Source organism: Anarrhichthys ocellatus, unplaced genomic scaffold (assembly GCF_004355925.1).
Source record: "Anarrhichthys ocellatus isolate YVR2014 unplaced genomic scaffold, GSC_Weel_1.0 scaffold49, whole genome shotgun sequence".
Taxonomy (NCBI): Eukaryota; Metazoa; Chordata; class Actinopteri; order Perciformes; family Anarhichadidae; genus Anarrhichthys; species Anarrhichthys ocellatus.
In genome coordinates, this window is record NW_022280079.1 from 748,604 (window position 1) to 764,203 (window position 15,600).

At 44.5% G+C, this 15,600-nt stretch overlaps 1 protein-coding gene across 9 annotated transcripts in view; it reads left to right on the top strand.

Moving 5' to 3' along the window:
• LOC116395730 (pleckstrin homology domain-containing family A member 5-like) overlaps positions 1-15,600 on the top strand; it is a 120,484-nt gene that overhangs the window by 79,918 nt on the left and 24,966 nt on the right. For 6 of the 9 annotated variants that reach the window (XM_031869813.1, XM_031869815.1, XM_031869818.1 and 3 more), the window contains exons 7-12: positions 1,461-1,576; positions 2,115-3,233; positions 7,740-8,026; positions 9,371-9,609; positions 11,206-11,289; positions 13,536-13,655. In XM_031869813.1, coding sequence (XP_031725673.1) covers positions 1,461-1,576; positions 2,115-3,233; positions 7,740-8,026; positions 9,371-9,609; positions 11,206-11,289; positions 13,536-13,655 — 1,965 coding nt within the window. The remainder of the gene's footprint in view (positions 1-1,460; positions 1,577-2,114; positions 3,234-7,739; positions 8,027-9,370; positions 9,610-11,205; positions 11,290-13,535; positions 13,656-15,600) is intronic. The other 3 variants (XM_031869816.1, XM_031869819.1, XM_031869821.1) reach the window with 1 other exon arrangement.

Sequence of the window (15,600 nt, forward strand, 5' to 3'; positions counted from 1 at the left end):
ACCAGGGGTCCCCAACTGGCGGACCGGATCCGGACCCAGACACAGTTGCATCCGGACCCAGGACCTAAAATCGATAGTTCGGAATCATACATAAGCACCGAGTTTGTACTTTAACCGGCGCAACTTATTCAGCCGTTACGGTACTTGTTCAGCGGTGCAGGAAACACACCGACCAATGCGGTGTAAATCACGTGATGCAGCTCAGCCAATCAAATCTGAGTATTCTGACACGTTTCCTGATTCGAGTGAGGTTTACACACAACGTGACACACGGGGGAGAGACGAGGAAAGAGAAAGAAGAGCAGGACTATTGCGCTGATCAGAGAAGTTATCTCACATGACGTTCTCCAAAAAGAGAAACGTGTTCAGAGAGAATATAATTTATAAGCAAGAATGAACAGACTCTTATATGTTTATTATTCCCACAGGCAGTTAAAACCAGCATGTCTCATATGTTCAGAAACCGTAACTATTGATAAAAGCGGCAAATGAAGCGACACTACGAGACAAAGCACAACTCTTTGAACCAACGTACCCACTCACATCTAAATGAAGACACAGAAAATAAACCTGAGAGCCCAAAATGATCAGAATCAATGATGTTACCAGAGAGAATAGAGCTGAAACAAGTGGTTTAATAACCACAGATAAAGATCATGATCATGATCACTGATTTATCTTGTTAGAAGATGAGACAAATATAATATTGTGTCTTTTTTATTGACATCACTTCACACCTGAATGAACTGAATTTAAAGCTGCAGGATAATTCAGTGAAATAGATTTTTCTGAAATGAATTACTTTAATTTAAGATGCACTTCTTCATTTCTTCAAAAGCTTTCTGTTTTGTCAGTTATTCTTTAATGCAGCCCTTATTGTACTTGAAATGAGAAGAACATTTATTGATGTATTATTTATAATCCATCCAGTTACATTTGAAAACTGAGAATAATAATTGTTAAAATATAATTGATGTGTACTTTCTTTATTTGATTTCACAGTTGTTGACGACACAGACACGTTACTACTACTAGACTTCTTGAATATATATATATATATATATATATATGGCACTAAATAGCACAGGTTAGATATTGTTGTAATGTTTCGGACCTTTGCACGAGGAGATTTTCTTAATCTGGACCTTTTGGAATTTTAGTTGAAGACCCCTGATCTATACCAAGATACACAGAGGAGCCTTGAAGACTTTCACACTTTTGTGTTTTCACACTTGAGCTGAAACACACATGGAGAGACAGGCAGGGAGCACACACATACACACACACACACTCTCATACTGTACACAAACACACTCTTCTGCCAACAGGAATGATGTAAAGACTTCCAGCTGGTATCTCAAGGTCCCCGTCACACTGCTGTTTTATCTCCTGCTCAGTTTGTCTGTGTCTCCTCCTCCTGTTAGTCTCACATATCTCCCCCTCTCTCCCTACACTAACAGGCCACTCACCCCAACATGCGGACCTATTATTTCTGCACTGACACGGCCAAAGAGATGGAGTCCTGGATGAAAGTCATGACGGATACTGCCCTGGTCCACACTGAACCAGTCAGAAGGTCGGTGCTCAACACAGGGACCAAGACGGATATGAAGATTGTAAAAAACATATATCAAGATATATGTTTTGTGTCTGTTTATATAAACAGACTGTCTTTCATAGACAGAGGAACACCTGTCCAGGTCATGAAGCACTAATTCATCAAAATACACAGCGCTGAATGATAACAGCATCCTGTCACAGCTGTAACAGTTACACACACAAAACAATTCAAACTATAGCGAGGAGGGACCCGAACCCATCTATAGATAATAAACCATATTCAGTAGTTTAGATCATCTGAAAAAGTTTCAAAGTTAGAAAAAACTGCTACTATTTCTCCAACCTATACACATACCACATACAGTATATCCTACACAGTGTGTGCTTGAGCTCATGTTTTCCGAGAGTATCACAGAGGGAAATATTCAAGTTTAAAGTCTTGGGTGTGAGTATGAAGTTACTCCTGAGGGAAGGGCCAATACCCAGAGGGACATCTTTGACAGCTCTTAGAAATCTCTACTCTTTGTCACACCCCTCTCCATCTCTCTTCTCAGACTGGACAAGTTGAAAGTGGATCAGCGAACACCTCAGGAGTTGAACAACTTACTAAACCACAGAGTCCTAACCCAGCCTGAGATCCAGAACAACGAACGCAACCGTGAGCCTGTGCGACAACACTCCTTATCGCGAGTTGACGACAAACGGCAAAAAGACCCAGAGAAACACAACGGCCAAAGGGAGCGTGAGTACTACACCTTACAGAGAGACGGGGAGAGGTACTCCCTGAAGAGAGACGGCGTGAGATACATGCTTCAGACGGACGGAGAGAGGTATCTCCTCCACAATGACGGAGAGAAGTACATGCTGCGAAAAGACGGGGAGAAATCCTTGCTGCAGAAAGACGGAGAGGTGTACGCAATTCACAAGGATCTGGAGAAGTATGCTGTTCAGAACGTAGACGGAAAGTGCAGTGTGACGCCAACAGAGGATAAATACGCTCCGACTAAAGACGGAGAGAAGTACCTGCTGAAGAAGGATGGAGAAAAATATGCACTGCAAAAAATAGGAGAAAGGCACACACTCCAGAAAGAAGGACATAGATACGTTCCCCAGAGAGAGGTGAAGAGACAGCTGTCATTGAAGGAGACGGAGAGGTACGGCATAATGAGGGAGATGGACAGTAAATATGGTACCATACAAGTTGTGGACAAATACGGCACTCTGAAGGCAGTGAAGAAATACAGTACGCTCCGAGAAGGGGATAGATACGCTACTCTCAGAGATGCAGGGAAGTATGCTACGGTCCGTGGGGAGAAGTATGGCTTCCAGAGAGACCTGAGTGCAGAGAGGTCTCTGACTAAAATCAACAGCATCAAGCTGCAGCCGGCTCAGGCCGCCGCTATCGCCGCCGCAGTGTCAGCATCTCGCCAGGGCCAGGCCAACCTCAATGTCCAAATTCCTGCGCAGGTCAACGGCTCAGGGTCCACTGTGGGGGAGCAGCCTGGGGAGTGCAGCCCGGGAGAGATGGACAGCAGCCTGGCTTTGGGTCCAGGAAAGTCCCCTGCTTCCGTCCAGGAGCCAGAGAGGGGCCTGTCCAGGACCAACTCCATGCAGCAGCTGGAACACTGGGTCCGCACACACAGGACGAGAGGACAGGACGATGACTCCAGAAGGTGAGACCGACTGACGTGTGCATGTGTGCTTACATCATTGTACTGTTATTCTTGGGTATTCACAATGTAAAATTGAGGACTTTAATGCGCTCGTTCTGTCCACTTTCTCTTTTAAGGAATTTTCTAGAACTTTCTGTATGTTCAAATGTTGCCCCACCATTCAGAGCCCAGGATTACAACGAGCCTGATGAAGAGACTGGATTGTCATTTCATTCATTCAGTCTGACGTTTTGTGATGTTCTGTTTGGGAGGGCAGATGATTCTAACCGGTCAGTGGCGAGTGACACATCTATCCTGCTGATGTCCGTGTTGACGCAGAAGCCACAGCAGCTGCTGCTAGCAGCAGTCAACGTAATGCTTTTAACAAAGACCAGTGAAATGTGTTGATTTGAACTCACAGTTTCATACTAACACCATTCAAGTTTAGCCTTTAAAGCAAACCGTTGCTTATTCACACATCCATGAGTTACAGCTCCACATTAGCAGTCATGCTTCTGGCCACCTGATGTGAGTCCTGTATTCTCTCTCTCTCTTAGCTCTGTATTTGGTCTCTTCTGATAGAAACGTCTCTTTAGCTGCTAAATGCTAGTCTCTGACTGTCTGTCTGCTGTTTGCTGCTGAGCAGGTAGAGTACTGTGGCTCTTCAAAGCTCTTCTCTGAAAGCAGCACTAGAGTGCTAAGAGTGAGGTCAAAGGTGAAGCAGTGTACAGTGTACAGATGAAAGACACTATAAAGCTCATAAACATAAGGGCAGCTGCACATTGAGCTGATCATCCTCTGTAGCTCCATCACTGCAAGCTTCTCCTTTCACGTTGTCCTTTCATACATCATCATTTCACAATAAATCACAGCAGCTAAGAGTTGTTTTACTTTAAAGCAGTCAGCACCTCACACAAGCTGGTCACCATCTTTGCGGCCATCCTTCTGTCACTACCTTTCTTGGATATTTCACTTTCCCCTCTCACGAGTACCAATCTGATACCAGTCAGTGATCTTCATACTCCAAATGATAAAGTGAATGGAGACATTAATCTGCTTTGCCAATTGTAATTATATTATTTTGATGATTTATGAAATTGCATCATTGCAATGTATTAACTTCATAATTATCATAATGCTTAACTTATGTCATAGATGTTACACACAGAAAAAAACTGTTTTAAGCACACTGCACTTAACAGCACACATTTCAACCGCCCTCCCTTTGTTCCTCCCCACACTTTAAGACCTTTCTTCATCTCTGCCATCCCATCTGTCTCCTCGTTTCCAGTGTATCTTCTCCGTCCCTGATCTGCTCTGAGCTGGTGTGGCAGCAGCTGAGAGCACTTTGTGTCATCACAGATGTGTATCTCATGCGGGAGCGCTGGCGTTCAGCCGGCATTTAGCCGGCTGAACCGAGCAACGCAGTGGAACAGACGAACAGAGCGCCGATGCTCCGCTCTCCTCCTGCTGCCATGAATAAGTCATGAAAGTGAGACCGTAATGAGACCAGAGCAACTTCAGTGCTGCTGAGCCACATGTGTCATCTTTATCAGCACTTGGTGCAAAGGAGGGAAATAAAAGAGTAACTTTGTTGTAGAACTGATTGTTACTGTTGTTAACAGCGAGTCCTGCTCCTGCTAACAGCAGTATTACTCACAGTAAGCACCAGTGACGTAGGTCACTGTAGTGGGGTCACAGTGGCAGCGGGATGGGCTGAGGAAAGACCACCTGTCTCTCTGCATCAGCTCAGTTTGCTGTCACACCTCTGGACCCGAGAGGTCGATTGTTTGCTCGTTGTTCTCCGTCGCGTTTGGACAGAAATATGCGGCCCAAGCTCCCCTCTAGTGTACAGTCTGCATATACAGTCTGCATGGGCATACATCTGGGGATACCTGCCAGGAGATCCCTCATAGACATGACACAAACCTGGACCCGCGTGGCTATGTGTATCATTTGAATTGAATGAGCACACATGTTCACAGTGAAGGTGGTGTGGTCTTAAATTGAGGCTTGCTGGTTGATCTTCTACACCAGTGAGCATTGTTTGACTTTAAGTGGCTGTACTGTAGCAGAATTCAATAAGGAAGCGTTCCCAGTCTTAAGTCTGACATTTTGCAGCTAACTTCAAATAAAAAGAAAAGCAGAAGAGAGAGTACAGGTATACTTATGAAATGTGACCTCTTAACCATTCTAGAAACAGAAGCTGCTGTGGAGCGCCTGCAGAGCATCTTGTGGATCAGTGTCTCACGCAGGGACAGTTTCTCCTCAAAGACGTTCATGTTGGTGTCCTCTGCTCAGATATAAAGTGTCAGAGGTCTGAAAAAGGAAAAAAGTATGAAAGAATCAAATTGTCAGTTTCAGAACCCCCACTGTCACTGTGTGTGGAGGGATGGGGGTAGCATATTCTTTGAGAATTGAGAATAATACAAGCATGTTAGCTCCTGTGGTTCAGTGGTAGAGCAGGGTTGTCCTTCAATCAGAGGATCGGCGGTTCGATCCCCGGCTCTGCTAGTCCATGTCAATGTGTCCCGTAGCCATGCCTACGGTGTGTGACTGTTGTACGGGGCAGAGGCTACTGAGGGTATGTGCGCGTGTTTGTGTGTGCACATGCTTTGCTACAGTGTGCTTCGTTGCCAAACTGTACTGCTGCCATCCCATCTTCTGGTACCAGCTCCCACCTCAGCAGAGTTCTCACACACTGGCCAGCAGGGAGACCACGGTGCTTGTGATCCGACCAGGACACAAACATCTGTAACAGTCTGTAACCATCCACAGAAACATATGCAAGCTGGTGCTTTGTTTAAGCACATTCAAGTTCATCGTCTTGCATTAAGATAACAAACTAAAAGCCGCAGCACACAAAGCTAAGAAGAGAAGACAGTTCAAATCAACAAAGAAGCGCACACCTAAAACCACAAGGATGAAATAATATTGCTGACATGTGTAACAGGCCAGACAGGCCAGATCAGCCTGGTGGAGGAGTTCTAGGAGTTTGTCCCTGCTGAATGCAAAGGTGAAGAAATGAGAAGAAGGAAGACTGTGATGCTGTTATGAGTAGGGGCTACATGGAACTGAAAGCTCAAATGTACAGGATTGATTGCATTGATAGAGTTGTTAGTTGCTGTAATTATTCCTCCTTTCTAGCCATAAAGTGATTCCTTTGTACTGCTCAGTAGTCAGTCTCAAATCCAGTTGTTATCTTTCACAGTATGAAATCCCCGTCGGTGTTTCCCTGCTGAGCCTGTAATTCATTTCTGCACTGAACTGGGACTGTGGCTTTTGTACCCAATCTTTTACAGTGTAGTTACTCTGCGAAGGAATTACTTCACAGCCACCATGGATGATGATTATAGTGACCCATAAGAGTATTATTGGGATCCATGAACCATGAAGACCACAATCATCAAGGCATTTTGCTTGGTGAGTGTGTAGATGAGTAACACAGCAAAGGTTGCGATAGAGCCTTAAAATGTTGCAGCATCAAACATTACAGTGCCTAGCAAGATGATCAAGATGATCAAGTGACTTAATAGAAGGTCTTTTAGCTGGAGGAGTTCGGGTCAACAGGCATCTGTCCTGCTGATTGAGTTGAGACTGATTGCGTGTCAGATTGAGGGTTAGACCTCTGCATAAGCTCTACACTCTGCATAAGCTCTACACTAAAGCTTACCAGAAAATCAAGTGTCCGCTACAGATATTGAATGTTCCCTGTTTCCTCTATTGTCCAGACAGGCCTATTATTGTGGAGGCCTTATTAATGTAATGGAGCATTGTCCACTGTTTCCTCTTCCATCTTCTTTACTCTTCTACAGTCTAATAAAAGGACCAAACATGTGTTTTGCTCATTTTGGTCGATTGTGCTTCAAAAGAATGAGAGTCAGATGCAGCCATCCTTAAAGTGTAAAGCATGAAGAGTATTGTTTTTGAAAGTGTTCTGTAACTCTATGCAGCCCAACTACCAGCACAAGCAGCACTCCAACCGTTTGGTATTTTCTGCACCTTTGCTGCTCTGTGTGGTATTGTGGTGCACAGGTGAGAAGCCTCAAACAGGTGAGAAGGTTCAAACAGGTGAGAAGGCTCAAACAGGTGAGAAGGCTCAAACAGGTGAGAAGGCTCAAACAGGTGAGAAGGCTCAAACAGGTGAGAAGGCTCAAACAGGTGAGAAGCCTCAAACAGGTGAGAAGCCTCAAACAGGTGCAACGTCAATCTGCTGACAATCATCACATTTGTCAACAAGAGCAAACTGAACACTTGGAACAAATGTGCAGAAATAATGAAATGGATTTGATAAGTCAGGTCAGAGTGTTGTGTGGGGCTGTCCACTGTGTTTACCTTCTTTAAATCACATGCAATGACACCAGGCTGCTACAGGATGTCCCATCAGACGGGTCTGCATGTTTATGGAGACACCGGATTACCAGAGAAACCCCCCCCCCCCTTTCCAACATAAAGAAAATGGTGAAAACTGGCCTAACTACTGACTGACTACTCACAACTCATCAGTCGGTCTGTTTTCCCTCCCAGTGTAACGTCCTACCAGACCTTACCCAGGAACATGCCCAGCCACCGTGCTCAGATCGTGCCTCGTTACCCGGAGGGCTATCGCACGCTGCCCCGCAACAGCATGATGAGGCCCGACAGCATCTGCAGCGCGGCGGGCTCTGTGTATGACAGGGCCCTCCGTCCCGCCTCCACCTCCACCATCACCACAGCGGACAAGAGGAGGTCGATGAGGGACGACACCATGTGGCAGCTGTACGAGTGGCAGCAGAGGCAGGCCTTCTCCAGGCAAAGTCTGGCTCAGCCAACAGGTACTGATACCACAGACAGAAAATACTACTTCCTGTCTTGCAGTAAGAGCAATGACAGGGGAGGTTGGAGTTTTCAAGAGGAAATTCTCCACACTAGCCTGTAGTTTGCTCAGACAGCTTGCTAACTCTTACCACATCCTCCTCACAACAAAGCAAATCCTGTTCAATGTCATTCCTACTTTTTATTCATATTTTATTAAGGATTTCATTCCTTGCCACATTACAGTTCGTGCTCGTAATGTCGCCCTGCTATTGGGTCCAAGCAGGAAACTGGGGCCCACGGCACCAGGGGGGTAATCTGGTCCTGGAGAGAGACACTCATATAATCTAACCTGTTCATAACTTAGTGTATGTATAACTAGAGACAACAATGCAATCATGAAACAAAAGGTCAACTTTTAAGCACAAATTAGTGTCTAACCACATCACCACAGGCAGAGACAGACGGGCTGAGATGTGGTAAACATGGAGTTAGATAACAGAGAAATCTAACATTCGGACTGATTAAGTAAATTAAGACTGATTATGGAAGTTCACCTCACTTCTTGTCCCTGCTCAGCCTGCTGTAGTGTCGTACATTTGTGTCTTCCACCTCCTGGCGTTTTAATGCACACGATTTGTACTTTCTCTCAATTTTACGACTTAGCTAGATTAAAACCTCAAAGGGCAAATGGGAGCAGATCAACACCCTGTACTCAGATATAATAACATTCCCGTGCTCTTGCTTAGAGTTGGACTGAGTCGTCTGTTAAGGTTGCTGTTTTATGTCCCAACATCCAAAAAGACCCAGTGTGTGTAATGTGTTGTAATTGTCATTTTGTGTTATAGTTTCAACCATCAGCTGTTATACCAGCTTACACTGTCAGTCCCTGTCTGACAATAGCTTACTGAGCATGTCACTAAACCTGTGTGTGAGTGTGTTCGCTCTCTCTCATTTGATCCCAATCAGTTGTATTATTTTTGTAGAATGTTTGATGTTATCATTTTATAGAAATAGAACTGGATACTGATATGTAGCCCCACATTATATCTCTCTATTCCTCTTCTTTAACCTTCAGCCTCAGACGATGTCTCAGCGTTAGATGGAGAACAAAAAGAATGAAGGGTTTATTCTAAAAAAGGGTTGCAGCTCCTTTTGCACAATCCTCTTCTCATGTCTCTAATTTTGTGTTAGAAAAGTCTTAGACATGCTTTTGCTGAAATAGCCTCAATGATATAAATTCTTATGTCATTATTATTTGAGTTGTTTTTTCTTTCTGTTTTGAAACAGAAGTTTAGTGTCATGACCATCACAGAAAGCGTCTTACTCCACTGTGACTTTCTCTTCTCCTCCTGCTGTTCCAGCCGTGGGTCATTATGGTACTCTGCCCAGCACCAAGACCATGGGTAACATCTCTGAACACGCCGTGGCACACTCCATCCCCACCTCGCCATCCCACGGCTCCCTGGCTCCCTACAGCACCTTCTCCCCTCCTCGCCAGCAGGTCGCTCACAACCCCAGCAGCTCCCACTCCGAGGTGTCCTCACCCGTCTTCAGGGAGGACGTGACGCAGGACCACTGGCACAGGACGCACCTCACCAAGGTAGAGGGCATGGCACTGGAGACTGACTCAAATGATATGGAAATTAAGAGATGATACTTTCTCGTTAACAATTCAAGTAAAATCAAAGATGATAATGTGTAGTACAAGGCTACCTGCTCCTAACCCATAGGGGTCAGCATTTCCCCCTTGCACTGGGTCCATACAATCTAAATCTACAGTCATCAGTTAACTGCTAACTATCAGCACGGAAAGAATACTCAGAACTCAAGCCGACTGTTCAGAGCCGGTCACATAACACTGGTATCTCACTATCATCACGTGCTGCGTGGGCTTACTGTGTGTTTACTGCGACACTCAGCGGGGCTGATCGGTCTGTCTACACTTTGATAGTTTATACTTTACTCAATGTAAAAAGGCAGAAACGAGAAACCTTCATCTCGGTTGACACTCTGCAGCTCCGAGAGAAGAACACTTCTAGTTTTGTGTCCTGGACAGAAGTCCTGTTTGTTCTGTCGCATATCACATCACCATGTGACATGGACTCAGGCCAATAGAAAAGATGTAGCTATCTCACAATGTTAGAGCCCTTATTGTTAAATACGTGTTGTGCTGTGGACCATGAAGATATTACTCAGTTTGATATGAGACCACGTTGTGTTGTTTGAGCCATCCTTCAGCCCTCTCGCCCGCTCTAAGCAGACTCTCACACACTTTACACTACCTTACATGTTCTTAGGCGAGCAGGGTCGTCCATCAATCAGAGGATCGACGGTTCGATCCCCGGCTCCACTAGTCCGTGTCCATGTGTCCTTGGGCAAGACACTCAACTCCAAATTGCTCCCGTAGCTGTGCGCTATACAAGTACAGTCCAATTACCATCTTACCGTCCATTACGCCTGCGTGAGGGTTTACAGTGGAGTTAGTTGAAAGCTGCATCTCATACAGCAGCCATGGGGGTCCTCCATGTGTCGACCTCCGATGTCGAGGGGCACTGACCAAGCGGCGCTATTTGATACGTTTGGTTCAAAAGCTAGTTTGGTTCAAATTTGATTGAGTTCTAATTCATTCAGAATATAATTCTTTGTGAGAATAATAGGATAAGGTAAACATGCAGGAGCAGCTCTACATATTACCTATAACTCATTTAGCAGTGAATCTGTGTGTTTGGGTCTGTGAGCTGTTCATCCAGTTTTGTTGTAGCGGTAAAACTGAATACAGGATGAAATGGCTTTAAGACAGATCTTCATTTTACTTTTGCCTTTTTTTAGTTTAACAATGTGCTGCCTCAATGCAATACATTTCTGTTAGCCCACTGTAGCGGCACAATTCAGCTACGTTGACATTAATTGAGTCCAATGATTGTTCTGTGTCTGCTGACAAAGAGAACAGATGTTGGCCAATAGATAAGAGGATGATGTTATGATGATGTTACCTTCTCATTTTAATAATGTGTCTCTTTTGATGCAGTCATGTTCCTCTCTGTTAGTGGATACATTCAGTTAAAGGGCATGACAATGTTTGCATCAGCTAATTAACTACAAATCATTATGCATGTTATTCATTTATTATTATTATTATTATGAGTTCAATAATCTTCTTAGTTAAATCCACTCCAATCTCACCCCCTCCCCACAGTACGGCTATCAACCTGACCGACGATCCATCGCAGTCGGGCTCCCTCCACAGTCCATCACCCCACAGTCTCTGCAAGGCAAGACGGTGAGTGTTATTCTGCTCCCCTCACACTCATGCTGTGAGATCCACTGTCTCTGGTTTCAGTAAACTCTTACAGAGTCAAGAGAATTTTGACATTATTTTCCCATAAAACAGGCACAGCCGTCCATCGCTGACATTCAAACACTCACACATCCATCAAATGATGTTTTCTTCTCTTTGTCTCAGCAGGACCAATGTAATTATTGACAATGTCATTGTCTCCTAATGACAGCACGCATGCACACAAAATGGTCTTTACTCGTAAGCAACGACAAGGACCAGGACTGATATTTCTGTTTGAAGCCAGCGGTGAATAATGTGATTGCTTGACGGCAGTCGAGTGCGTCTGCAGTTTGATGAGAGACTTCCTAGTAATTTGTGTGTGTGGGTGAGACCCGTGTCTGTGTGGACAGTCCGTCCATACATCTTTAACTGAACTGGTGTACGCGGTTACTCTTTTTCAAAGTGACAATAACATTGAAAGTAGATGACAGTAGCCAGTAGCAAAGTCATGAGGTCAATGAAAGGGTGCCACATTTCCTCTCAAGTGGACAGATTCTATTGAATTCTCTCAGATGCAGTTTATTTCCTAGCTCACTTAGCCTCATGTCAAAAGAGAGCGTGTGCCTTCATCCTTCATGTAAAGGTTAAGATTCCAGCTGTATTATTCTCTTCAGTCTGTTTGGAGAAACAATCCTTTCCCTTAAAGCAGCAACATCATCATCATTCATTTGAAGCAAAGTTTTGGTCACCAGGCAAACGTTAAGTGCATTACTCGCTCTCCTTTTAGCTTTGTTTGGGTCTTCACCAACTCCTCAGGGAGCTCCCTGGATCTTTAGCTGGATGCTCCTCATGAGAGTGATGAGACTAAAAAGCTCTGGAGGGCTGCCTCTACGAGTGACCCCTCTCACATTACACACAGTCATTTGAGCCATTGTTAATATGAAGATGTTAATAAATGCAGCTTAAAGTCACTAATCAATGTTTGTAATATCTGTCACAACCATCACTGTGGGGGGCAAAAGGTAGCAGTGAGACACAGGGAGCAGAAGGATATGAATGGTGATTTTAATAACTAAAAAATCCAAAACAACCAAACTTACTTAACAGGGAACACGGCAGGGATGAAAGCAGAGCAGACGAACCAACACAGACAGGGGAACACAGGGTTTAAATACACTGGGGAGGTGCAGGTGATTCAATCATGGGCGAGGCAGACAATCACACAGGTGGGAAAACACACAAAGGCAGGAAGTGAAGTGAAGTGAACACACAAGAGGTGGGGAACTTCAAAATAAAACAGGAAACAAACTAAACAAAAATCACCCATGAATCAAATGACGAACTGTAATGAGAAAGGGTTAACTTGCAATGATGCAGCTAGTGGGAATTATCCCGACTCTGCAGTTCTTCTGAGCTTTTCAGCCTTTTTTAGCTTATTGTTTTAGTCGTACAGCTTTACTGTACTTTCATTTGGTTCAGTATTACCTCAGGCATGCTCTGATAAATGTACACTATATATATACATGGCCAGCACAATACAGCTAAGTTTGAAAGAGTTGATGCTACCGTTGCTCTGTACCTGCTGTATAGTAAATAGGTAATGCTCGCTTGTTAGCCAGAGCAGCTTCATAAAGCATTAGTATGTCAGTTGTGGATTCTTTTTGTCCCCTCTGGCTAAGAATGAAGTTTTGAACTGTATTAGCAACACAGATAACTGTCATGAATATTTCAAACCAAGCGTCACATCTATGTCTATGTCAGTCCCAAGCCTCCTTTGAAGTGGTGTCTTTTAAAGCCTAGAACTTAGACACCACCTTGCATGGCTGCAAAGCCAAAGGGCTGTCTGATGGTGCATGCTGAGGTTTCTGTTTCTTGTGTTTATGTCATTTGTTCTCAGGCCTCTCTCTCAAAAGAGATCCTGATCTCAATGAGCTTTCCTGAATGAATAACTAATTATAAAAATAACTGTTTAAACTAGATGTAAAAAGAGGAAATGTGAGGCTGGGGTTGACCTGTCTACAGAAGCAACATACTCATCAGCGTGAAATATACTTCTGCCTCCAGATTGAAAATAATGGGTTTAAATGGTTAGAACTGGAGAATTGATCATTAGTTGAAGTAGCTCCTCTCCTCTTAAAGGTGGTCCGAGTCACTGCATCATGTTTGATTTCAATCAGTGGACGGGTGTTGTTGATGTCGTCAGTGTGGCAGCTCTTCCTCTCTCCTCTGTGTGTTGCTCTGTGCAGCCCGAGGAGCTGACTCTGCTCCTGATCAAGCTCCGCCGGCAGCAGGCGGAGCTCAACAGCCTGCGGGAGCACACAGTAGCTCAGCTAATGGCCCTGGGTTTGGAGGGGCCCAACGCTAAGGTCAGCACTGAGTCTGTACACTACGTGTGGGTAGTACATGCATGTACACATTGGTGCTTTCCCAACCAGGCAGTTCATTGTTATTAGTATTATTCTGTGTGTTTATGTGTATTTGCAAGGGGAGCTTCTTTGCATGAGACTGTTAGTTATCTCCAAATGAAATTGCTTTCGGTGTGTTCTGAGAGATTCTGTGAGCTAAAGACTTTACGACTACGACTCAAGCTATTTCTGTTTGTGTTGCTGATTAAAGACGATTGGTCCGTCAATATGGTCCAGACAGAAAAATCTCAACAACTGCTGGATGTATCGTCAAGAGATTTTGTACAGACTCAAAAAAGATGTCATTAGCAGGTTGAATAATTAAAGAGTGAAATAGCTTCTACAGGAGACATTGGCACAGAATGTGGTTCCGTCATTCATGTTTACCAGACGATGGATCCTTCTGACTCTGAAGGTCTGCTGATCACAAACAAGTCGACATTTTCAGAAGAATTGCCATGAAATGTGGTTTGATGTTAATGTTAATGAACTGTAAAACAGTTGGTCCAACACACTGGAAGACAAATGGATTTATGGTTAAGTACCACAGAACATGTGGTGCAATGTCAAAATATAACCACAACAATAATACAGAAAAATATGACAGGAACATAAACATACCGTGGGAATTTTCCTCGGGGACATGGAGGACCAACTACCATAGAAGTTAAGATTCTATTAAAACACTAAAACATCACCGCTCCAGCCAACAACAAAGACTAATGCAGTGTTCACACCGAACGCGGCGCGAATTCATCGCGCTGCATATTCGCGTTAATCACGCTGCCGGTCTCGCCGGGGACTATTTGTGCACATTCGCGTGAATCGCACTGGACGCGCCGGAGAGGGGGCGGGGCTTATCGCCCTGAAAGCCGTTCAACTGTCCGCCATTAACCATGGAAAAAATAACCTCTATTTCTGCTTAGTACGTGTTGTGGGAGTCACAGATATCGCGGGAAACTAAACGCCGTCATGTCTCGTTCATAACATAGTCCAGAGGAGCTCCGTGGATTTTATCGAGCTGTGTTCACTGTGTCTAGCAAGCCACAGGTTGCTGTTTGCTACAGCTGTATGAACACTAAATAAACTGATCTGGCTGTGATTTAACGGCAATAAACCGACAAAAAGGGACTCTGAAATAACTACGTAATGATGCCGATGTGTAGGCTACTTGTCTTCTCAATGGAGCGGATGGAGCGGTGCTAGGCTATGCTAACATTGTAGCAGCTCCACCAACACTCAATACCGTCATGTAGACGTAAACACGGCAGCGTCTATTCATTGTTTGTACCATATGATTTACACACACACATTTATACACATAGTTTGGTCTCTATTGATATGAGGTATCATAGAGCTCTGGGTGAACACAGACGGCTACAGGATTTATTTCCTGATTCAACAACGGCAGGAAGTCAGTGATGACAGGAGAAACATCTCAACGCTGATAGGCTATCGCGCCGGGCGTAACACGAATAAGTTGAAAAATTTCAACTCATGCGTTTGGGGCGATTTGGCGATTGACACGAATTCGCAAATTCGCGCCGCGTCTGTGCATAGACTTTGTATGTAATCTACTCGCGCGAATAATTGGCGCCGCGGTTGATGTGAACGCAGCATAATGGTTGTGTTACCAGACAAAAAGGTCATGTCACCTGCCAGTGAGGAGGAGCTGGCAGGTCAAAATCTTAGAGCATCATTGTGAGCCGATCAACAAGACTCACCTGGATGTATGTTGGAGGTCCTCAGGTCAACGTTGCAGTTAGAAGTAACCGTAGCAACAGAGCAGGGGAACTGGGATCCCGAAATAACTGGCAGTAAGGTGACCTTCAGCACCTCACACATTCACCCGTTTACTAAGACATCACATCAGGTACTAACCTGATAGTGTACAGACATCACATCA